This window comes from Diabrotica virgifera, chromosome 10, assembly GCF_917563875.1.
Source record: "Diabrotica virgifera virgifera chromosome 10, PGI_DIABVI_V3a".
Lineage (NCBI taxonomy): Eukaryota > Metazoa > Arthropoda > Insecta > Coleoptera > Chrysomelidae > Diabrotica > Diabrotica virgifera.
In genome coordinates this window covers 154,291,977-154,317,526 of record NC_065452.1, presented here as the reverse complement: position 1 = coordinate 154,317,526, position 25,550 = coordinate 154,291,977, and the positions used below count along the sequence as shown (strand labels likewise).

General features: G+C 34.0%; 2 protein-coding genes across 4 annotated transcripts in view; one reads left to right on the top strand and one right to left on the bottom strand.

The window, feature by feature from the left end:
- The window catches only part of LOC114325435 (uncharacterized), an 88,387-nt gene extending 71,709 nt beyond the window's left edge, over positions 1–16,678 (top strand). For both annotated transcript variants that reach the window (XM_028273506.2, XM_050663519.1), the window contains exons 5-10: positions 319–1,190; positions 3,703–3,838; positions 3,919–4,700; positions 7,660–7,756; positions 14,578–14,851; positions 16,397–16,678. In XM_028273506.2, the coding sequence (XP_028129307.1) occupies positions 319–1,190; positions 3,703–3,838; positions 3,919–4,700; positions 7,660–7,756; positions 14,578–14,851; positions 16,397–16,566 (2,331 nt within the window). In that variant the 3' untranslated portion in view covers positions 16,567–16,678. The remainder of the gene's footprint in view (positions 1–318; positions 1,191–3,702; positions 3,839–3,918; positions 4,701–7,659; positions 7,757–14,577; positions 14,852–16,396) is intronic.
- Positions 16,679–23,008: 6,330 nt separating this feature from the next.
- LOC114325434 (nucleoporin Nup188) overlaps positions 23,009–25,550 on the bottom strand; it is a 58,611-nt gene continuing 56,069 nt past the window's right edge. For both annotated transcript variants that reach the window (XM_028273504.2, XM_028273505.2), the window contains exon 13: positions 23,009–23,869. In XM_028273504.2, the coding sequence (XP_028129305.1) occupies positions 23,131–23,869 (739 nt within the window). In that variant the 3' untranslated portion in view covers positions 23,009–23,130. The remainder of the gene's footprint in view (positions 23,870–25,550) is intronic.

Below are 25,550 nucleotides of genomic sequence, written 5' to 3'. Positions count from 1 at the left end.
TTCGTTATCCACCTTGACCACAGCTGTTTGATTCCAGTAAAAATCTTCAATGCAACGAATGTCTTTTGATCTATGTCGAGTTGTTTTAGTGTATGTACGAGTTTATGATGTACTCTTTCTAACGCTTTTTCATAATCTATAAAGCACATCATTACACCTTTCCTTTGATCGTAGCAGTTCTGACCTAGCACCTAGGTTGCAACTAGTGCTTCCCTCGTAACCAGGTCTTTTCTAAGCTCTATCTTCCAGGCACTATCTTTAAAAGATTTCAATTCATTTATTTTTGATGAATTTGATAATTATATTAATGAATTTTAGGGCAGCGATAAGCAGTCATCCGGAAAAGAAGACTTCAATCCCGGTCTACCAATCAGAAAGGCAAGGTTATTTAAAACCAGAGCAGAAACGAAAAAGAAATCTAGTCATTTAAATGAAACCTCAGATGAATATGCCAGTCCCAATAACACTACTAAAATCAACGAAAAATCCAAGCGACTATCCTTGCCAGAGGTTAAGCTGATTGATTCCAATGACTTTTACAAAGAGCTTAAAGATGCAACGAACAAATTAAGACACGTGGAAGTAGGTGAGTGTAAACCAGAATCGAGTAGTAGTAATAGAACCAAGTTGCAGACTCTCGATCCGAATAATTCTAGTAGCAAAGATTTGAAAGAAAGATTGATGGAAAAAATAGAAAATCGACAGTGTAAAAATCCCATGATAAACTGTACTAGAGATGAAGCTTCTGGAAAGGAATCTACCACACCGGATATGTCTCCATCACCTACTTCTAAAGATCTGGTGTCTAAAGACCAGCGTCCAAAACAGCTCTTTTATTTTGGTATGGATGAAAATTTAGAAGAAAAACAACCGCGTAATGGGGTGTTTGAAAACTTCAATCCAAATATCAGAGTACCACATTCTTCTGAATCAGATATCTCTAGCGACATTGAGTCTGATGAACACGATATTTGTAGATCAGGGATAGACCTACAGTTACGACCTATATTACCCAAGAAACAGTTAGAAATTCCTAGATTTTCTCCAGCAGCAGCTTGGAGGCTTCTGTCTTTGGACGCCAACGATAATACAACAGGGACAATGATTAGTGACGATACACCTTTGATGATGGAAGATCATATTGAAAAATATTCCAGACCACCACCTCCATTAGTCAATGTTGGACAGAGGTAATAAACAGTCACATGATTTGTAACAGTAAGAAAATTTGATGGATTCGACCGTTACTTGATGGAAGTTCATTTTATCTCACAATAAAACACTGAAAACTTTTGTTTTCTATACTTCCACAAAATTTATTATTTACAACTATGTGACTACAGCTGTTTCGGCAGAGTGCCTTTCTCAAGTGATATAATTTACAATGTGTTTGCCTTTTTAAGTCTCTAACTGAAGAGGTTGAGGAGTGGGGAGCTGTTTGTCTCGAGTTGGTCATTCAGAATTATATCTGTATTTTTCAGTTTATTAATTTCCATAGATTCTAAAAAAGATAGCTTAAGGCCTTTATTTTGGATATGCAGAATTTGAAACTCTTCATTGAAAGAATGATTATGATCTAGAAGGTGAAGTGCGTATGTAGAAGTGTATGTTTTTCTATTGTTGAAAGACTAAACATCATTAAACAAATAGCAGTAAATAACGTCTATAACGAACAAACAGTTAACAAAATTTTAAATCAAAAACTCCATAAGAAAGCCCTGAAATTAGTGTGTATCCACCACCACAGAAAGAACCCAGTACCTTCTGCTCTCTCACATATACTGGCAAGATAACAACAAAAATAGCCAGATACATAAAAAAGAAAGGAATAATACCAGCTTTCAGAACTAACAACAACTTAAGCAAATATATTAAGAACAATAAAAGCCGAAAGAGAAAGCAACTACAGAGTGGTGTGTACAAACTAACTTGTGGTGACTGTCCGAAAACGTACATCGGTCAAACTGGCAGAACTTTTGACAAACGGATAGCAGAACATAAAAGGACTTTCAACAATAGAAAAACAGACACTTCTACATACGTACTTCACCTTCTAGATCATAATCATTCTTTCAATGAAGAGTTTCAAATTCTGCATATCCAAAATAAAGGCCTTAAGCTATCTTTTTTAGAATCTATGGAAATTAATAAACTGAAAAATACAAATATAATTCTGAATGACCAACTCGAGACAAACAGCTCCCCACTCCTCAACCTCTTCAGTTAGAGACTTAAAAAGGCAAACACATTGTAAATTATATCACTTGAGAAAGGCACTCTGCCGAAACAGCTGTAGTCACATAGTTGTAAATAATAAATTTTGTGGAAGTATAGAAAACAAAAGTTTTCAGTGTTTTATTGTGAAATAAGAAAATTGTGTCAATCTAGTTCTAGTTAGTCCTGATCAAAACACAGCTGTTATATTTATATTATTTCCGATTTTTTGAAGTTGTAGTTCTTCTTCTCCTTTCCTCTAAAATCAGAAGAAACACTACTTTCAGCAACTTTCTTATCGAAAGGATTTCTCCTGAATCTATACTTGCTTTACCTCATGGTTCATTCGTTTGACCTATGTTATAGAGGTAGTTCCTCAGTTGACAGTTTCATCTGTCGCCGTCTTCAGCTCTCGTCTGCTAACACTAATTAAATTAGTCTAAAGCTTCCCGTCAATGTTGTTTCTGATTTGCTTCATTTCTTTGGACTCCTTCTTGTGCCGGTACCCATATAAGGGATACTTTATTCCTCGTTCCAATGTATCAAGGAAATCCTTATCATTTTTATTAGTTTTGATTTGTTAAGTATGTTCCTTTCCGCTAATAAGGACAAAAGGTTCTTCTTTTCCCAGTTTAGCATTAAAATCACCTTATTTTATAACAACATCGTGTCTTTGGATTTTACTACATACTTCCTGTAATTATCCATAAAATCTTTCAACCTATTCTTCATCAGCCTCTTCTGTCGCCATTGTTATGTTATTGAGTTTACTCTTGAGTCTTATGGTGCAAATTCTATCTGATATTGGAGTAAATGTGATTCTCACAGTCTTTTGATAAACCCTACTCCTCTTTCACCTTGTTCATTTTGTTTCCGAAGTAGTATAGTGAAAATTTATTAAATGAAGTAAAAGACAGACGTACTCTCAATCATTATTGTTGATTGAGAGTACGTCTGTCTTTTACTTCATTTAAAATGAACTCTCACATGCAACCCATTCAACATTTGAAAATTTATTTTTACGAATTTCTTCCAAAAACTTCCATCTGATTTCCTGGAGTGCCAATATTTCAACTCCGTATTTCCCGAATTCTTCTGCCAAACTAATATAGATCCTGCCTTTAAGAGGGTTCGCACATTCCAATGAAGTTAATGCTCTGTGTATAGACCTGATAGAGATAATAAGCAAATGCACCTTCAATACCTAAGAATGCAGCAAGTACCTACCATTTTATCCTGGTGTATGCTGCTCTCAAGACTCAACGACAGATTGTGCAGCGCGGCTTGAATACCATATTGTAGCGAGTAAAAAGATTGTCTATAAATGAGTCTTCCTGTGATAGTCCTCTTTATGAAGTAATTTGATATCTTCATAATATTTACATTATTTATGGTTTCAGTCTGGATTGACACATTTGGAGTCTTAGTCATTTGGAAAATATATTAAGAAACTATATAGTATAAAATAAATTGATGGGTTGTTTCTAGATTCAGTAATGATAAATCTGGAGATTCTGGTATATCTGGAGACGATGGAGATGCTGTGATACCTATTGCTTATTGCTACGATGATGTTACCTCTGCAAACGATACCAATGCGGCAATGCAAAAAAATAAAATTCCTGTAAGTTAATAAGATATAAAAATATTATTAATTCTTATCTAAATCTATATAATTTTAAACTATCTAATTATTTATTTTAGATCAAATACTTAAACAAACCCGAGAGGATCTCCTGGACCCCTCAACAAGATTTGGGAGATGACTCTAGTATAGATGAAGATCTTCAGAATGAAAAGTTGTTACAAACATTAAGGCCGCGTGATGGTCCCCATACTTTTAGTTTATCCTTACCCAGAGATAACCGGCTAGCATCATATATAGTTGAAAAGCACAATATACCCCATTATAGTGGTCTGCAAAAGTTTAAAAAGTCCTTAACAGGAGTTCTGGGTAATTTATCGAACAAAAAAGAATTTCTTGAATCCAGTGTTCTAGATGAAAAAAGTGCCAATTGGTTTTTGAGCAAATCTGCTCCGAATTCCTTAACCCACACGTTCCATTCGTTGGAAAGACATCGAATGCAAGACACTGAGGATCAGCCATACCCCTCCCATGCCAATGCATCAGCTAGAATAATATATTTACCTGAACTAGATGTTGATTTTAACAATGACCGATACCAACGCCCTATGAAAAACTACAAGTATTCACAATATTCAAAATCCTGTGAAGATATCGGACTAGAATTAGAAAAGCATCATCCAGAGCAGCTCCAAGATCCTCCCATTAGCCACGATGACTCATCCTGGAAAATGAAAAGAAAGCCTAAGAAGTATACGTTTCAAAGTACGATACGGCAGATAGAAAAGAAACGATTGTCAGACAAATTGTCAAGGGAAGCCGAAAAGAGAGAGAGAAAAAGAATACGAGAATTAGAGGCCATGCAGAAAGTTGAAGAAGAATTTCAGAAGAAGAGAGCAAGGTATATATCATTACCTCCTGCATTGTTTTTAAACTAGTTCTAATTCTCCTTCTTCTTCTTTTTAGGGTTCCATCTTCTATCGAAGGTTGGATACCAATATGGCAATTCTTATTTTACTTACAGCAGCTCTAAATAGTTGGTTATAGCTCAGACTAAACTATTTCCTTAGATTTCGTAACTAGGAGGTTCGTCTTCTTCCTACATATCTTTTACCTTTTATTTTGCCCTTTATAATCAAACGCAGCAGACTATAACCAAGACCTCTTACTATATGACCAAACTATTCAAACTTCTGCCTCTTTATTGTCTTTATAATTTCTTTTCCCTTACTAACCCTATCAAGGACTTCAATATTGCTGATTTTGTCTACCTATGATATTCGTAGGTAGCATTCTTCGATAACACCAACGCTCAAAAGCTTCCAATTTCTTAATTTCAAATTGCTTCAATGTCTAGGCCTATTAGTCTATTATCCGTAGAGCAAAGTTATAAAAATCTAGCAGCGCAACAACCTTATCCTTATCCATTCTTAGGTCTTTACTACAAAATAGATGTTTCATTTTCACAAGTTTTACCCTTGCTATTTCTATACGGCTTTTTAATCTCTTGTGGTTGTTCTGCGATTTGACTAATCAATGTTCCTATCCTTTTGTCTGGATATTATTAATATGGAGTGTCTCGTTGTCTCTTTTTAGGTACTAAAAATATTCTCTATAAATTCTCCTTGTAGGTACTTAATATTTTAAATTATTTTTGGGCATTGTTGTAATTTCTTTCTAAAGTAACTTCATCTCAATATTACTGAGATGATGACTTACAAGTGAAGTTTATAGCAACAAATTTTTATATTTAGAATTTTTGATTATTAAGAAGCTATTTAAAGTTGTTTAAAAGACTGATCAGTAATTTAGAATAGACCGAAAGTTTGAAAATGTGTTGTAGGAGGTCTTCTTCTTTTTGTGTTGATATGGCACTGTCTGTTTTTCAATGTGCCTCCAGTAAGATGTCGTTCCATCGTTTTCGTGGTCTTCCCATGTCTTCCTATTGGGGAACCGTCTCTCGCTGTTTTTACTACTTACTCTATTTGTTATCACTCAGCTTATTTAGTCGTTCCATTCTAATCTTCTGCTTCTTACTCAGTTCTTATTGTTCTCCACCATGCATCTCTGTCGTATATCTGTAATTCTAGCTCTGTCCCATCGTAGTGTCTTAATAATGATTTTTCGAAGCGTTTTCATCTCTGCTGTTTCTAGTCAGTGTCAAGTCGGGTTTCTGCCACGTATGTCATTGTTGGTCTGATAACTGTTTTGTAAATTCTGCCTTTCAATTATATCTCTATATTTTTATTTCCCTATATTGTTTTATTCAGGCAACCTGCGGCTCTGATTGCTCTATTCAATTAATCTTCCACTTCTGTTTTGAGATTTCCGTAGCCAAATATTGTGATGCCTAGATATTTAAACTCCATCACTTGTTCTATTAGCTGACCCTCCAGTTCTAATTAAAATCTCAGTTTGCTGTAACAACCATGCATTTTGTCTTTTTTGGAGAAATTAACATGTTAAATTTTCTGGCGGTTATATTAAATTGGTGCAGCATACGTTATAAATCATTTTCACTTTGAGAGATTAGTATTGGTAACCTTTTTTAGTTTTTACTTCTCTTATTATTTTATCCATGATCATGTTGAACAAAAGAGGACTCAGGAAATCCTCCTTCTTATTCCATTGCCAGCTTCAATTGGGTCGGTTTGTTCATCTTCTACTTTTAATTTTATTGTGTTGTTCTGGTAGATATTTTCGATTGTTTTAATTTTTCCTAGGGGTAGGTATATATCTTGCTTACAAGAAATGGATAACGTTCCTTAATTTGATCCTGTAAAATGCCTTCTTATGATCTTCTTCTTCTTAGGGTGCCTGTCCATTCCGAACGTTGGCAATAATTCTGGCTATGATGACTTTGTTGAATGCTATACGGAATAGTTGTGTTGAGGTCTTTCTACACCATACTCTTCTAAGGTTAGCAAGCCAGGATATTCTTCTTCGTCCTGGGGCCCTGTTTCCTTCAATTTTACCTTGTAAAATGCATTGGAGTAGTACTGCAGCTTAAGGCCCATCACGATGTTGACTAAATCTGCGGTTGTGTTCATCCTCCGTAGTACTTCTTCATTGGTCTTTGTCTGTCCATGGTATCTTCAGGATCCTTCTGTACAACCATAGCTCAAAAGCCTGAAGTTTCGATAGAGTTTCTGCCTTCAATGTCCACGTTTCTACTCCGTATATAAGCACTGAGTTGTTGAGTACACGTAACATTTGAGGAGCCTTATTTTTGTTTTTAGAGTGAGGTCATGGCTCTTAAACACAGAGCTCATAGTCAAGCACTTTTTGCCTTTCCGATGCTCTAATCTCTTGAGTATTGTCCCACGACTCATTGATTATAGTTCCCAAATAGTTGTATACACGTTCAATTCTCATTTGGTTCACATACAGATTTGCTCTAGTTATGTTTTGCTTGTTGATGATCATTAGCTTGATTTTGCTGGTGTTTATATCTAATCTATATGTTCTACTTGTTTCCGTTATTTTATTCATTAAGTTTTGCAGCCCTTTTATGGTCCACAAAACATAAATATCCACGTTTGTTGTATTCTAATTTCTCTTGAACTTGTCTCGTTATAAATAAAGTGTCAGTGCATTATCCTCCCGACCTAAAACCTTGTTGTTCTTTTGCTAATGTTATAATTTCATTCAGACGGTTTGTTATCACTTTGGTTGTTAATTTTATTGTAGTGTTTAATAAATTAATTCCTCTGTAACTCTGCGGGCCCGAATTGTCTCCATTTTTGAAAAGACGTATTAGGATGTTTGAACTTGCTTGAATGCTTGTGTAGGAGGGGTGTAACTGTATTTATTATTACGAGTATATCACATCAGCTCTAATGTTTTCTATTTTATTTTAGGGAGAAGGCTAATATTAGGCAGCAGTTACGATTATTTTCGATGGATGATAATTCTGGATGGCATAGTTTACCTCCAAACTTTGAACTCGATCACAAAGTAAGGTTTTTGTATTTAATTGAGTCATGAGGGCACTCTTAATTTTCTTATTGTCTAACGGCAGAATTAATACAGAGCCGGAAGGCAAAGACGTGAATACGTGAATATAATATACAATTTTACATTGGATTGAATGTTATGCTTTTATACGGAAGTCGTAGGGAAAATTATACATAAGCAGGGACGACAATATACGTTATTTACGAAAAAGCGAGACCGACGAGAAAGGCATGCCATGACGCGACTGTCGTCACGCGCATTGTCCTCAAAAAAATCTTGTTTTACCAAACAACTGGTTCTGGTTAGAATCAATATTTGTAACTATCCCAAGAAAAGGAATGTCAGACAGTGTAACGACTATCGGCTTATGCTTGGACTTAGTTGATCTGGACACATACGACATTAGATTGCTCAAAAATCTTTACTAAAATCAGACCGCTTACAGCTTGTATTAAGTTGGATCAAGAACTTTCAGCTAAAGCTTCTATTAAGCGTGGTATCAGACAGGGATGTGTTATGTCACCGACATTGCCTACACCGAACCAATTTTTGAGAAAGCTTTAAATAATCGTCGCGAAGGTGTTAAAATCGGTGGTGAAATTATTAATAACATCAGATACCTACGCAGATGACACCGCCATAATGGGAGAGAGTCTAGAAGACCTTCAACCCCTGTTGAACGCTGTAAACAACGAATGTACTGCAAAAGGCTTAACAATCAACGCGATTAAAACAAAATGGATGGTGGTCGGAAAAATTAATATCGAAAACTCAGTACTAAAATTAGATAACAAAATCCTGGAAAGGGTGGAACACTTTAGATATCTGGGTAGCTGGATTGATTGCAGTGTTGAAAGTGATGAGGGAATTTCAACCAGAATAGAACTTGCACGAAAAAGCTTTATTAGCTGGCGTTCTGAATTGTGTAGTAGAAGTATGTCATTGACCACATGTCTAAGAGTATTGAAGTGCTACGTCTGGTCCGTTTTGTTCTATGGATGTGAAACGTGGACAACAAAAATAAAAAATCCTAACAGATCAGAAGCGTTCGAGTTGTGGTGTTACCGTTGCATGCTCAGAATCCCGTGGACAGCCCAGCCCACATATCTAACTAACGTGTCGCAGAGACCGAGAGACCATACACAAAGAGCGAGAATTGATCAACATCATAAAAATGAGCAAGGTTCTATAATTCGGTCATATAATGAGAAGACTTAAAAATTGCTTACTCCAGTTGATCATTCAGGGAAAAATCGAAGGAAAGCGCTGGGTTGGAAGAAAAAAACTGTCCTGGCTACGTAACATTAGACAATGGACACAGGTCGAACGGTCGAGGAATTATTTCATATAGCTGCTGACCGAAAAACATTTCATCAGCTTGTTAATACGAAGATATCCAACGCTTGAAAACAAACACGGCACACAAAGAAGAAGAGCTTTGAAGTTCCGTGATTTTATTACCTAGTATATAAAGGTATTTACTATTATGGAAGCAACAATCAGCTGATCCTTCCAAACAGAATCGGATTTTTGGTGGATTTTGGTGGATTAAATTCCGAATAAATCAATCACTGGCTTTACTCCTCTATTAGAAAGAGTAATGATCTTACAACCTCTTGAGATGCTACCAACCCGAGAATATCTTACATACACGGTCACGAATGAAGAAGACTTTCAAAAAAAACAGAACTGAGTAATGAAATAAAGATACGGAAACTACAGTACCTTCGCCACGTGATTGGGGAACAAAATACCAGCTTCTGCAGAATATCATGTTAGAAAAGATTTTTGGAAAGCGTGGCATTGGAAGGCGACTATTGACATGGCTGTGCAATGTTAGAGAGTATTTTAATTGCTCGTCTAACTATCCTTTTAGAGGAACAGTGAACAGAATTAACATAATCATGATAATATCCCTTTCTGTTTAAGATTTTAGGGATGAAGTTCATCATCGCTTTGGAGTATTGAAATGATCGAATGATTGTACATATTTACAAAAGGTTTCCCATAAAAATAAAAGTTGAGGACTTCCAGCCGTTTTTTTTTGGTGTTTTTCGTCAATAACAACAAAACGTTGGTAGAAAGTTTATGGTGATCCATTTTGTATGTGTCTCAATACAACTGATAATCTTTAAATTTTAATCTTTATATTTTAAAAATTGTTCTAAGGTTGGACGCCTGCTTTAAGTTCACGTGAGCTTTTAAGTATATGCCGTTGTTCTTCCTTAAAAACTCTCTATCTCTCTCTGACTTTATCTTGTTTACTCGGTCGATTTTAGTTAAGCTCTCAAATCATTAAATTTTTTTCCACCTACCTCTACCGAAAGTATACTTTTCCGGACCTGATTGTAGGGAGCAAAGTTATACTTTTCCTCCCTAGGGAGGAAAAATTTTTTCCTCCCTAGGGAGGAAAAGTAAAAGTGACGTCATGGTATTTCATTCATGAAATATAACTTATTGACGCCCTGTACAATATCTGTTTTCTATTACGAAAGTATTTATACATTTTAACGTTTATTTATAAAACATCCTGTATTTTGCAGAATGGTAAAAAAACAGTAAATTGATGTTTTGATTTAACAATGTTTACATTAATAATTTGACTTATATTTGACAGTTGACAGTTATATTGTACCTACTTGTTAGTTTTAGTTCTAATAAATTTTGTTGGTTAGTTACATAAATAAATTAAGTAAAAATGACTTATTATTTGAGGAAGGTGGAAAAACCATATGTATAACATGGGAGTAAAGTGCCTTTTCCTCCCTCGAATGATTACTGCCCTCCGCTACGCTTCGGGCAGTAAACTTCATTCTCGGGAGGAAAAGTAGCACTTTCCTCCCTTGTTATACAAATAGCTATTGTTCAATAGCACTGCTATAATGTGTGATTCTTCAGCTAAAAAATGTTTCCGTATTTATTGTTCATCAATACGCTAAAATAAGTACAGTTTTCTGCAGTTTAATAATAAGAATTAATGTTACACAATTAGCTTTCTTATAAAGCTTGAAAATTCAAAGCGAGCAAACTCACCATATACGTAATATTAACCAGGTTTAAAAAAGACCTTTCTGCATGAAATTTGATCCTGTCTTTTGATACTAATTGTATTCATGCATTATAATCCTTTTTAGGTATTTGCATACAATAATACCCATATCCAATTATATTTTACTGCATTATAAGTTTTACGATAATATGAATCACATTTGGTAGATTTACACTGCTAAAAATAATATAAAAATATCGGTAAAATGGTTATTTTCAATTTTTTAGCCTTGAAAATAATGTAATTAAATATCTAGGTTGATTAACGATTTCAGTTATCAGAGAAAATCCATAAAAGGAAATATACAGGGTGAGTCATGAGGAACTGTACATACTCCTACCTCGTATAGAGGCTCCTATGGGGAATAACAAATGACCATTAAAAAGTGTCTGCTCCCATTGTTTAATAATATACAGGGCGAGTTTCGCATTTTGACGGAAATTTGTATTCGTCATAATTTTTGAATGGTCAGATCGATGTGTCTCTTATTTTGGTCAATCGTTACACTATTACCACCTAATCAACTGATTTAGTCAAACTAGAAAAAATCAGGTCCGGCTTTAAAAAAATTCGTTCGTTTTGGCCTTAGAAAAAATTTCACCCTGTATACGCTTTTTGAAAACTCTAATATAAATTTTACAAATTAGACAAATAGGCAATTAAAATGGCATATTTATTTTTTTTACCACACGATTACTTAATTTTTTATAAAAAAATCAAATTTGACTATGAATTAAAAGTTGGGTAAAGTGAACCATAGATTTAAAAAAATTAACTTTTATTACAAAAATTAATTTTTTTTAAACAAATATTTGATTTATGTTACCACCCAATCAACTGATTTATTTAAACTAGAAAAAAATCAGGTCCGGCTTTAAAAAATTAGTTCGTTTGGGTCTTAGCAAAAATTTCACCCTGTATACGCTTTTTGAAAACTCTAATATGTATGAATTTTACAAATAAGACAAATAGGCAAATAAAATGGAATATTTATTTTTCCCCACACGATTACTTAATTTTTTATAAAAAAAATCAAATTTGACTATGAATAATTATTAAAATTTTGGTAAAGTGAACCATACATTTAAAAAAAGAATGTGTGTACTTTGTACGCACGTAAGAAGTTATACTTCTATTATATGATTTCAACGAAATTAATATACTTTAAACAGTTTGTTTATATTTTATTTCAATATTAAACTAATTTTAATACTTACTACTTCTCAAAAATTTTTATTAAAACAGTGCCAAAAATTAAAATAATAAAAGAATAAAACACACACAAACAAACACATTGAAAAATGCCACAAATGATTTCTGAACAATGTAGGAAAAAATTTTAACTAAATACGTATTTTCTGAAAAAAAAAATTATATAAAAAACTTACAATGATAAAATGTATAAAAAAATAAAAAAAATAAAAGTTTCCATTTAGGTTCGAACCCGCTTATCAGCGCAGTTAGTATTGAAATTCATTCACCTTAAACTTTTACCCACGGAGACCATGTGTCATCATGTGCGAAGATCAACTAACTAAACGGATTAAACTTTTGACGGTTCTGAATTTAACCAAATTATTTTGATTTTCAATTGAAATTATTTAGAATTGAAAAAAATATTATAATACAACAAAACATATACCTATAGTATTTTTACTACAAAAGCGATATTACGTAGGTCAAAATTTTTGACGTAAGAGAACTGTCAAAACATTAGAATGTGACTTTTCATTATTTCCATGTTTATTAACTGTCAAAACATTAGAATGTGACTTTTCATTATTGCCATATTTATTATAAACATGGCAATAATGAAAAGTCACATTCTAATGTTTTGACAGTTCTCTTACGTCAAAAATTTTGACCTACGTAATATCGCTTTTGTAGTAAAAATACTATAGTAAGAAAACAATATATTAGGTGAATATTGATAGAAATTTTGATGGTAATCAAATTATGTAAATCAAAGCATTACATACTATTTTAGTAGGTTCTTTTTAAATTTTCCAAATAGGTAGGTCCTACCTATGAAATTTTTTATTAGGATACTGAAACATTTACAATTATTACGTACCTGTCGCTTTTAAAAACTATTTAAAAAGTCACTACAATAAACTTGCATTTTTCTCTGCCATCACAACAATAAAAACTAATATACACAACATTAATTTGTTTATCCAAAATCTCCATATTGAACAATTATTGACAGATGATTTTAACACCCAATCAGATCCCGTATAACGTTTATACCATACTGTCTGTGTGCGCATGCGCGCAGAATTATGGAATTTTACTCTCAATCGCGCCTAAACAAGTATAACTTCAAAAATTAACTTTTTTTACAAAAATTTTTTTTTGAACAAATATTTAATTTGTTACCACCCAATCAACTGATTTATTCAAACTAGAAAAAAATCAGGCCCGGATTTAAAAAATTAGTTCGTTTTGGTCTTAGAAAAAATTTCACCCTGTATACGCTTTTTGAAAACTCTAATATGAATTTTATAAATTAGAGAAATAGGCAATTAAAATGGCATATTTATTTTTTCCCCACACGATTACTTAATTGTTTATTAAAAAATCAAATTTGTCAAAATGGGAATTTTAACCTAAAAATGAAAAAAAAATGAAATCACGGTAACTCGCTACAACTCTGTTCCATTTTAATATTTTTTTTTGAAATTTTTACAGCACATATCTCTTACTATTGTGAAGACTATAAAAATTGTTGTAGACTTTCAGTCTTCTTCTCGTAAAAGTTATGAATTTCAAAATATAAAAGGTGCAGATTCGTGAACTGCAAAGTTAAATCGCAAAAATTAAATGAAAAAATTTAAAATTTGTCTATTTGATCACGTCTAGGCTAAACTATAGAGTCCAAAGAGAAGTGTATGGGGAGTTCTAGATCTAGACGTGTTATAGAAAAAAAAAATGGTGAAACTTTTAATTTTAAGAAAAACGTTGTTTAATTTTTTTTTATTTTTATGGTAAAATTGCGATTTTGACAAATTTGATTTTTTAATAAAAAACTAAGTAATCGCGTGGGGAAAAAATAAAATATGCCATTTTAATTGCCTATTTGTCTAATTTGTAAAATTCATATTACAGTTTTCAAAAAGAGTATACAGGGTGAAATTTTTCCTAAGACCCAAACGAACTAATTTTTTAAAGCTGGACCTGATTTTTTTCTCGTTTGAATAAATCAGTTGATTGGGTGGTAACATAAATTAAATATTTGTTTAAAAAAAATAATTTTTGTAATAAAAGTTAATTTTATTAAATCTATGGTTCACTTTACCAAACTTTTAATTCGTAGTCAAATTTGATTTTTTTTATAAAAAATTAAGTAATCGTGTGGGGAAAAAATAAATATGCCATTTTAATGGCCTATTTGTCGAATTTGTAAAATTCATATTAGAGTTTTCAAAAAGCGTATACAGGGTGAAATTTTTTCTAAGACCAAAACGAACTAATTTTTTAAAGCCGGACCTGATTTTTTTTTCTAGTTTGACTAAATCAGTTGATTAGGTGGTAATAGTGTAACGATTGACCAAAATAAGAGACACATCGATCTGACCATTCAAAAATTATGACGAATACAAATTTCCGTCAAAATGCAAAACTCGCCCTGTATATTATTAAACAATGGGAGCAGATACTTTTTAATGGTCATTTGTTATTCTCCATAGGGGCCTCTATACAAGGTAGGAGTATCTACAGTTCCTCATGTCTCACCCTGTATAGGTATCTATAAAAAAATTGATGTTTGTAGGAGCGTCGATCGGAACCAGATGGGGCATTTTCTTCAGTGTGTACTTCGTCGTGTTCAACTAACAACAACACATACAATCAAGATATGAGTTATCATAAGTCTTCCAATACGGAAACAAAACAGACATCTTACACACGCGAATTATCTGAATATAGACAAACACAACGAGACTATAGAGACTATAATAGCAATATGAAGTATACTCACGACAAAGGACACTCAAGGCAAACCACAATTCATCCTCAAGTCAGCTGTAATATGCCGAAAGTGAAAGGTAAGCCCAGTTTACTATATAGATTCAGACTCATCCTTATCATCATTATAGACTCAGATTCACCACCAAAGCCTTTCATTCCTTGTGGAATGTTTGTTGCTTTTACTTAGAGCTCTATGATTCGCTTATTCCAATGAATCACTCCGTATTCTTTTTGTGTATTGTCAAATTTTGTTGTATGACTTGGCTGTGGTTACAATTTTCTTTCACTCATTTCGATATGTGCATAGTTCCCTCCAGTATCTCACTTTCAAGATTTTAATATCTCTCATGACCTGGTCTTCCCATTTCTCTCTCTCTCTCTCTCTCTCTCTCTCTGGCTTTCATTTGGTGACCTTCTTAATCAGTAAGTGATTTTCCTTCTCTCTATGTGTCTTCATCTATCCATCTCAGTATATGAGCTTTAATAAATCTATCTGTATCTTCTCCTTTCATCATATCTCTTAGTTGATGGTCCATTCTTCTTCTCATTTTCCCTTTTCCATTCTTATCGGGCCCATAATTCTTCTGATGATTTTCCTTTCGAATATACTTAATTTTTCTTCGTCTTTATCTGTGAGGAACATTGTCTCAGCTGTGTATGTTACTACTGCTGTGATTGTTACTCTGTATATTTTCAGTTTCTATTTCTGGATAAGTTTTTGTCCTTCATTAGCCTATGACATATCCAGGATGTTTTGTTACCTGCTAGTGTTCGCTCCGTTTCTTCTTCACTTCAATTATTTTTGCCATTCACAATTTACTCCCAAATACCTATTTAAATTGTTGAACTTTTTCAAGAGTGTAATTTTCTATCATGATTTATCTCGTCTTGTTATCTTCTCTTCTAGAGCCAAGTAGATATTTTGTTTTTCCTTCATTCATTTCTATACCTCTTTTCCGTGCTTCATTTGCCAGGATTGTTACTGCTTCTTTTAATATTCCCTTGTCTCTTCCCATAAGAATTATGTCATCTGCATTGTATTTAGGGGTGGCCTATTGTTCCTTTAATTCTGCTGGCCTTGACTGTTTCTTCTACTGCTATGTTGCTTCTATTGCAATTGAATTTGTGCTAGCTTCTTTTGTTGTTTCTTTAGCTCGAAATCCATCCATAGTCATTTTTGTTAATCTGATTAGCTTTGATTTTTCATTTAAATAAGCAATTTATTTCTTCCAATACAATCAAAGAAGTCTTCTGAAGTCTACAAGAGGGTATGATGTTGTGATGGCATGTTGTGTTCGTGACATTCCTCGATTTTTTGTGTAAGTGTGTGGATCGCATCTGTAGTGGATTTGCCTTCCCTGAATCCTTGCTGGCAGTCCCCAATTTTTTTCTCTACGAATTAAGTGAGTTTGTGTCTGATGATGGCTGTTAGAATTTTGTATGTTATACTCAGTAGAGGTATTCCTCCATAGTTGTTACAGTCTGTTGCTTCTCCTTTCTTAAATATTGGTATAATACTGCTTTATTTTCAATCCTCGGTCCTTTCTTCTGCTTCCCATATGTTATACACTCAGGTTATCTCAGTTTAATAAGATATGTCGTATTAATTGTTTTATTTGTAGGTTTAAAAGTAAAAGACGATCACAATTATCGAAAAGAATTTGTAGCAGGAGTTAAAAGTTTCTTGTCCACTGGAAGCACTCATTCTGAGGATTCTCAAAATTATTCAAACAAAAATATACATAGAAACAAATCATCTGCTCCAGGTTATAGCAGTTATTTACCAAGTTAAGAAATAAATTTAGTAATCGAATGCTTCGCTATGTACCTAATTTTGTAATTAATATTGTTAGTTGACGTGAAGTAGCATAAAACGTCAATATTAAAATAAATATTTTGCTAAACTTGACTGACTTTCAAGAATAGATACTCTTAAAATATACCTACTATTCTAAAGATTACATAAATTACATGTAACTTATATTTACCAAATAAGATTTTAGTTTTTCGACTATATTTTTTAATATTAGAATGTGGCGAATGTAAAATATAAATAGACTGACTATTTCTTTTTCTGTTCAATATTAATACTAAACATTGTCTTTATCTTTTTCTCTAATTATGTTTTTGCTCATATTCTGCATTATGCATATCTTCACAGACATGCATCTGCTTACTATCTCCCACTCTTTCCATTAATTCTCCATACTCCATATTCTTAACGGTTAAAGGTTTATTAAAAATTTTGATAGATCTGGATATCTAAAACTATATCTAACTTTTAACAATCACTTCACCATAATATACTTGGCATTTTATTTTTAGCAGTAACTACCATCTTCAAATCAACACTCTTCTTTTTGTTATATTAGGTTTTTATACCGTTTGTTTTGTCTTGATCTACTACTCCATTATTTGCTTTAATTGTGGTATCGAACCCTTGTAGAAAGAGTGACGCACCACAACTACCTCAGCACCATAATAAATGAAAGATCAACAACCAAGAGATAAGAGCTCCACCTTCAAGAGTGACCCAGGGACACAACCTCTCTCTTGGCATAAAAGTAAAAGTGCTGCGATGCTATGTCTTCTCCTTCCTTTTTTATGGTGTTGAATCGTGGACCTTGAACGAAGAAATATGTGCAGAAAATTGGCAGAATTTGAGATGTGGCTACATCGCAGAATACTTAAAATCCCGTGGACTGACCGCGTCACAAATGAGAAGGTCCTAAGGAGAATGAAGAAAAACCGTGAGGTATTGGCCACCATCAAATCTCGAAAGTTACAATACTTAGGACACATGCGAACTAAATCCAGATATGCCCTTCTGCAAAGAAAAATATTTGGATAGCGAGCTCTACGAAGAAGAAAAACATCTTGGTTAAAGAGCCTCAGAACCTGGTTCAAGCGCTGCTGCAGATAAGATAAAGATTGCGATGATAATCCCCAACATTCGTCAAGGATATGCACATCAAGGAGAAGTCTAATTACATGTTCTGCTTTAGAAGGCATAATAGATATCAATCGTATCTTACTTAGAATACAGGCCTACCTTTTTCAAAAATGTGTTTAGTAATTAATACTTGTCGTGTTTTACTTCAAAATTCATAAAATTAGCAAGTGAGAAAGCATATATCTAATAAAAATCATAATGAAAGGCAAAGATAAATCATTTTAGAATAACAACTTATTTGGTGAATAGATTTTCATTCGTCGACAGTTATTACCAATTTTTTAAATAATAACCATATTTGTTTTATGTAAAAAATGAAATGAACATAATTTTGGTAGAAATTTTTCTGCTGAATATACCATTAACTAGAGATTTTTGTATATTATATTTGAATGTGTAATATTCCATTTACGTTATTAATAAGAGTGGATATTTATATAAAAAATAAATATATTAATTTTTTGTATTATAAATTATAATTTTAGTACAATCCTTTCCATCGATCCATCAAAAACTAATGATTATTCCTCAAGTAGTTTGTTTGTTCTCCAATATGTGGACTTTAAAGATGCACATGGTCTCCTAACGTTAAATATTGTCAATGTTCCTTGGTACTCAAAACAAAAGGGTATCCACCGGAACATGGTGATGGAGAAAGTATAGGTGAAGATAAGACGTACTCAACAACAAGAATCCCGGACCATTCTCTGATATTCCTCAACCACGAGGCTTGTTTTCGATACTTTCGATACAGATGATACACGAACATATGCAAGATCAATCAAAGAAGTAAGAAATCTAATAACTAAAACAAAAAATATTTGATGTGAAAGTAAATGCGACGAACTCAACAAATATATAGGGACAACAACAAGAGAAGTATGGAAAACTGTAAAAAACCTGAGAACAAACAAAAAAGAAGCGAGTAGAATAGATTTACGAGCAAAGACGCAAAATGTCGCCTGTCAAAATTTTCAATGTGTTTTAAATGCATTAATTTTTTTCGCATCCTGAGAAAACTAATAAGTATTTTTGAAAAATTTGTGTGCGTGAGCGTGAGCGGCCGTAGCGCAACGGCATAATAGCTGGCCTCATACGCCAGTGCACATGGGTTCGAGCCCTGCCAACGACAAACAATTTTTCATTTCTAAAAATGATACGAGCCGTCTCACCGTGCCTCGGAGAGCACGTTAAGCCGTCGGTCCCCCTGGGCTAGTGTGTACATCGGCACTAGTTATTTGAAACAGGATTAAAGATGTAAATGGCGCCGGAACCTGTCCGAAAGGATCACCCCGGCAAAAATGCCATACGATATTATTATTATTAATAATAAAAAGTTTCTTTTGAATGAAATATTTGCAATTAAAGATCACACTAAATTTTCTCTTTTATTTTCACTCCTGTAACTTAAAATAAACATTATAGAAGTTTTAAAAACTCTTAGTAGCGGATAGATACACTTATTCGATCCCGGTTTAAGTCAGATCTATTTCAGATACGCGACCTTGCTCACGCAAGCCATGGCTATCCCCCAAATCCAAATAGAGGAGGTCATGTCCCGATCCAAGTTTCCTACCAAATATCCAAAAATCCTTTCCGATTATCCAACCCACAGGAGTAAACCTAATGCGCCAGAAAAATCATTGGGGAAGGCAACGGGAAACCACTCCAATTATTTCTCCCGAGTAAAGTTAACATGGCTCAGTATAAACGTAAGGAGAGTATTACTGATCATGATCTTGGAAACCAACATCCGGCAGGGAAGGGCGCACACCAGACTGTAGGGCCTTCCCGGTCGTCACCTTACCAAACCCCTACAATTTGAAAAGTACGACAACTTTAAAAATGTCTAGCAGTACAATCAGATTAGGCACATGGAATGTTAAAGCCTCTATGCAGCAGGCAAGCTCAGTAACTTAGTTCAAGAGGTTAAACGCTTAAAAATTGATATAATGGGCATCAGTGAGCTCCGTTGGCCTGGAGCGGGAACATGTGAACAAGATAAAGGCACACTATACTATTCTGGAAGTGTAGAAGATGACGTACGTCATAGGAATGGAGTTGGCATATTTATAACATTTAAATTCAAGAAATATCTGAAAAAATTTGTACCTATGAACGACAGACTAGCGATACTCCAATTAAATAGTAAACCATTTAATGTCAATATTATCCAGATATATGCCCTTACTTCAGAAAAGAAATATGACAATGATGTTGAATCATTCTATAGTCAATTAAAACAGACACTTAACAATCTAAAAAGGAACGAAATCACATATATTATTGGAGATTTTAACGCGAAAATTGGTCAAGGACGAAGATCTGACCTGGTAGGTGAATATGGACTAGGGGAGAGCAATGAAAGAGGCGATAGATTATATCAGTTCTGTCAAGAACATGACATGATAATCGCAAATACATGGTTCAAATTACACAAAAGAAGATTATATACATGGAAGGGACCAGGAGATAACTCACTTCATATAATTAGAAATCAGATAGATTATATTCTAGTAAACAAGAGATTTAAGAATGGTGTCAAGAGATCAACGACATATCCTGGTGCAGATATCGGTTCAGACCATAACCCTCTAATAGCTGACATCCAAGTGAAGCTCAAAAAAGTCGAAGAAAGCCCCAAAACACCAAAATTACATATATCAGCATCCAACAAAACGCTAATAGAAAATGACCTGAAATTCAACAAATGAAAACAATACAGAAATATGTAACACGTTTAAAGATCTTACGTGGAAAGTAATGGAAAAATATACAACAACGATGCAGAGGCACAAAAAACAACAATGGATGACTGATGAAATCCTGGAATTGATTGAGCAGAGAAGAAAACTGAAAGATAAGAAGACAGAATACAAAGAAAAACAGAAACTAATTAAACAAAAAATAAAGGTAGCTAAAGAAAAATGGATGGAGGATAAATGCAAAGAATTAGAAAAGTTGAATGAAAAACATGATACGTTTAATATGTTTAAAAAAAGTTAGAGAAGTAGCTGGTCTTTATCATAAGAAAACTCCACATACTATAACCGATTCGTCTGGAAAAATGATAATAGACGAACACGCAATTCGAACTACCGGGTATAATTATATAAATGAACTGTATAATGATGATAGACCCGAAGAACTGGAGACTTTAGATGAAGGTGAAGGACCAGAAATACTAAAATCAGAAATACTACATGCTATAAAATTGGCAAAAAACAAGAAAGCCGTTGGTCCTGACAATATACCTACAGAAATGTTAAACCTCATAAATGAGGAAAACATTGGAATACTAGTCAAACTTTTCAATGATGTTTATTCGACTGGTGATATCCCCGAAGATTGGTTAAAGTCCAAATTCATAACCCTACCAAAAAAACAACGTCCGAAAAATTGTAGCGATTATAGAAATGGACTGGAAACCCGGGACGCAATCTTTGCACTAAATGTATCATTGCAGAAATGCCGAGATGAAAGGAAAGACGTCTTTGCTGTACTTATTGACTATGAGAAGGCCTTTGATCGAGTACATCACAAATTAATTAAAATATTAAAGGATAAAGGAGTTGATAGTCGATGTACGAATCGTAGAAAAGTTATACTGGCGTCAAACAGCGACAGCTTGCATAAATGGAAAATCAACAAAAATATGCAAAATACAAAGAGGTGTCAGACAGGGTTGTATACTGTCCCCACTGTTATTCAATTTATATTCAGATAGAATATTTAAGGAAGCGCTGCATAATTTGGAATGGGGTGTGAAAGTTAATGGAATTCTGATAAATACAATCAGATGATATGCAGACGATACAGTTATTTTAAGCGATGATATGAATGGATTACAACACCTTTTAAATGCCATTGACACAGCGGGAAGAGAGTTTGGCCTAAATATAAACTGTTCAAAAACAAAATACATGGTATTTAGCCGTTTGGTCCATCAAGATTCACGGTTATATATGTTGATGGTCATATAATTCAAAGAGTACCCAGTTTTAAATATCTTGGTTGCCATATTACTGAACAAATAGATCCAGATAAAGAGATAAAATGTAGAATCGAGATAGCCCGCACGACATTTTTAAAAATGAGGTCATTCTTCTGTAATGATGACTTGCAACTTCAACTTCGAAAGCGCATGATTAAATGCTACATTTGGTCAGTCTTCTTGTATGGTGTCGAAGCATGGACATTAAAAATATCCACCATTAACCGTTTGGAGGCCTTTGAAATATGGCTGCACAGACGTATACTGAAAATACCATGGACAGCTATGCTGACAAATGTGGCAGTCCCCTTAAGAGAGCAAATGCTGCCCGCGAGCTGCTTGATAACATCAAATATAGAAAGATAACCTATTTTGGACACGTAGTAAGGGGAGACCGGTAGAATATTCTTCAACTTATTATGGGTAAAATCGAAGGACGCAGAGGAATTGGTAGAAAGCAGACCTCTTGGTTGAAGAATATCCGGGAGTGGATAGGAATAAAGAAAGCAGAACACCTATTTAGAATAGCTCGAGACAGAGAAAGTTTCGCCATGTTAATCGCCAACGTCAAGGGGACTTGATAGGGCACGTTAAGAAGAAGAAGGGTCTACAGCAAGGTTGCTGCATAGAACACACACTCTGCAAAATATATCTGAACGAGGCACTCTCAATGTGGAGAAGAAAGTGTTGCAATATGGCCAACCGAATCGAAGACTAGAGATTGTATACGATACACTCCGTTGACGACCAAGCAACCTAGCTGAAGACAAGAGTGATATAGACTATACTTAGAAAACTGGAAGAGGAGTACACCAAGTGGGGCGCCTAACAATTACTAAACAAAAAACCGAGTACTTAGTTGCTGGAGAAAAACCAGAAAGCCTACAAATTGAAATGTGAACTATAAAATCAACTGAACCTTTCAAATAATTGGGAATCCAAATAACATCAAAAGCAGGGAATAACAAAGAAATACATTTCAGGATTGAACAAGCAAGATCAGCCACTAGACCACTACACAGAATATTGTGGAATAATAAAAGAAAATAAAAGATGAATTTATAAAATAACAGAAAGTAATAATTCCTGAAAGTAGGCTGCAAAAAAATATAGAAAACTGGACTCCGTCACCTAGTAGAAAACGAGGTACAGCAGAACGGTTCTGGAGAGAGGATGTCGTAGATGCAATGACCGTCAGAGATTTAAAATTTAATAGAAAACTCTATATTTTTCAAGAATTAAAGACATCAAGGAGTAGACAACTTCTTTTCAAAGTATTTAAACAACTTAAAAGTTTACAATTTTTATTTATTTACAAATTTTATACAAAAAGAAAATTCACATTAATGTCAAATATTAAACAATGAGGTTTGACAATTTTATACAACATAATAACATACAGAAATTTATCACTTCAACTTACTTATACCAATAAACCAATTGGAAAGTACAATACAGAAATTAGTATCAATGATTTTATTATATTGTCCCGTTTCTTTACAATACAACAAATACTTCTTAAGCACATCCATTTCAAACTGGCCAGGTGTTGCGTTAGACTCAGTCAATATCAAAGAAGTTATCTTTTTAACGTGTTCGTAGAAGAACTGTAACTCTGAATGAAGGTTCTTTCTGAATTTGAAGAAACTTTCGTTATCAAAGGGAGCAATATTTATAGTCAAAAATATTTGTTGTCCTAAAAACATCATCAAAGATTCCAAGGAGGTTTTCACTCGATTGTAATCGAGTTTAAGAGTCCAAGGATCTGCTAGTCCTGTGTACTCATACATAGCGTATCTCAGAAACGCACTCAGCTGCTGGGTTGGGTAACTATCGGAAAATCCTTCATGTTGTACCATGCCATATACTCTCGTAAATAACGTTATAGGTGTATCTTCAGTTCCCTCTTGATTTTTTGGGGGACCCTGCTGACGTATGGCTTCCAATGTCTTGCACATGAAATGTGCTAAACATAATAGCATACCGTAAGTGAGATTACTTGTTACTGGAAGTTCGAACTTTGGAACACTAAAGTCGTTTTCGATCATTACTTCGATTTTGATTTGAGGTGTTTCGGTCATAAGATCAATTAGTCCTGCGTTAACTCGGTAGAGAATTGAGCATCCTAGTCCAACGGCGGTCATCAATCTATAAAATATAAAAAAATAAACAAAAGATAAAATTCACAAATCAATTTTTTACTGAATACAAAATAATGTAATATTATAATAGAAAACAGAGAATACTTTTCCGAAGATTTCTGGTGCACAAAAGACCAGTTGGCTCTGGTTTCTGAGATATTTTAACCTAAAAGTGTAAAAATAGCAATTTTTGGCTATTTTTGAAGTTAAGTAGACTCGTCAATTTTTTATATCCTTGAATAATACACATAGTATCTTGAAATATAAGTCTTTATCTTTCAAATGCGATTGAGTTTGCTAAAATATCTTTTTTTAAGTGAGATGTTGCATTTTAAAGTTTTCATTTTTGTGAAGTTAAGACTCCTGAAAATCCATTGGGATAACAAACGTCATACAATCGATGAAATTTTGGTAAATAAATATGAAAATTATATATAAAAATAATTAAGTTCCAGACCACAGTCGAGCTAAACAAACTAACCACCCACCCTAACCCTTCTACCCCCTAAAAACTACTCAAATGTATCCGCTAGAAATGAGGCGGGCCCCACTGAGTTTAATAGAAACTAGGACTTTCTATAAACCATATTTCGAGAGACAGCAGAGCAAGTGTTAGGTGAGCTATCCAATGGACAGTGAAACAATTAGTTTGATGAAGAATGCAAACGGGTAATCAAAGAGAAGAATAAGGCGTATATCGGAATGATCAATAGGAGAACTAGGAGCAACGTTAAAGAATATCTTAAAGGAATGAGGAAAAACAAAAACATAAATAAAATAAGAGGAAACAAGTTAATAAAGAGTTTGAAGAAATAGAAAGCTTAAGCAGGGAACACCAGAAAATTTTATAAACTAGGTATTACTTAAATACTAAAAGAAAACCTTTCAAGCGACAAGCAAACCAAATTATTGTTCAGAAATGGTTATTTTGAACAAAAAAGTAATACTGAAAAGGTGGCAGGAACACTTTAGTGCGTTACTTAATGGAGAAGATAAAGGTGGGGGTAGAGACCCTAAAATAAAGAGAACCCAGGAATTATAAATATCCTATACACTTATGGCTTATGACTTATAAGGCTTTGTCCCTAATACTGCACCAACTACAGTCAAATAACGGTGACAATATCATCGGAACCTACCAAAAAGGCTTTTTCAAACACAGATCTGCTATTTTTATCGCTTATTTCTATTAAAAATACTACGCAAGAGAAATTATGTCAGGGTGTACAGTAAGGGAAAAAACCCTTACTTCACAATATAATCATCATCATCATCCAACCAATTTACGTCCACTGCTGGACATAGGTCTCCCCCAATTGTTTCCACACTTCACGGTTTTGTGCTGATTTTTGCCAGTTTTTACTAATCCGCCTGATATCATCTGTCCATCGTGTAGGCGGCCTTCCTCTACTTCGTTTATCTTCTCTTGGTCTCCACTCCATCAGCCTTCGTGCCCATCTTGAATCTTTCAGCCTGGCGACGTGTCCCGCCCAGTTCCATTTGAGCCTGGTGATACGTTTTACAACATCTGCGATACCGGTTGTTTGTCTGAGATCTTCATATCTTATTTTATCCCGTAGAGTTACGCCCAGCATGGATCTTTCCATGCGCCTTTGAGCAACCCGCATTTTCGACGCTGTTGCCTTGGTTAGAGTCAGTGTCTCTGCTCCATATGTCATTACCGGTAG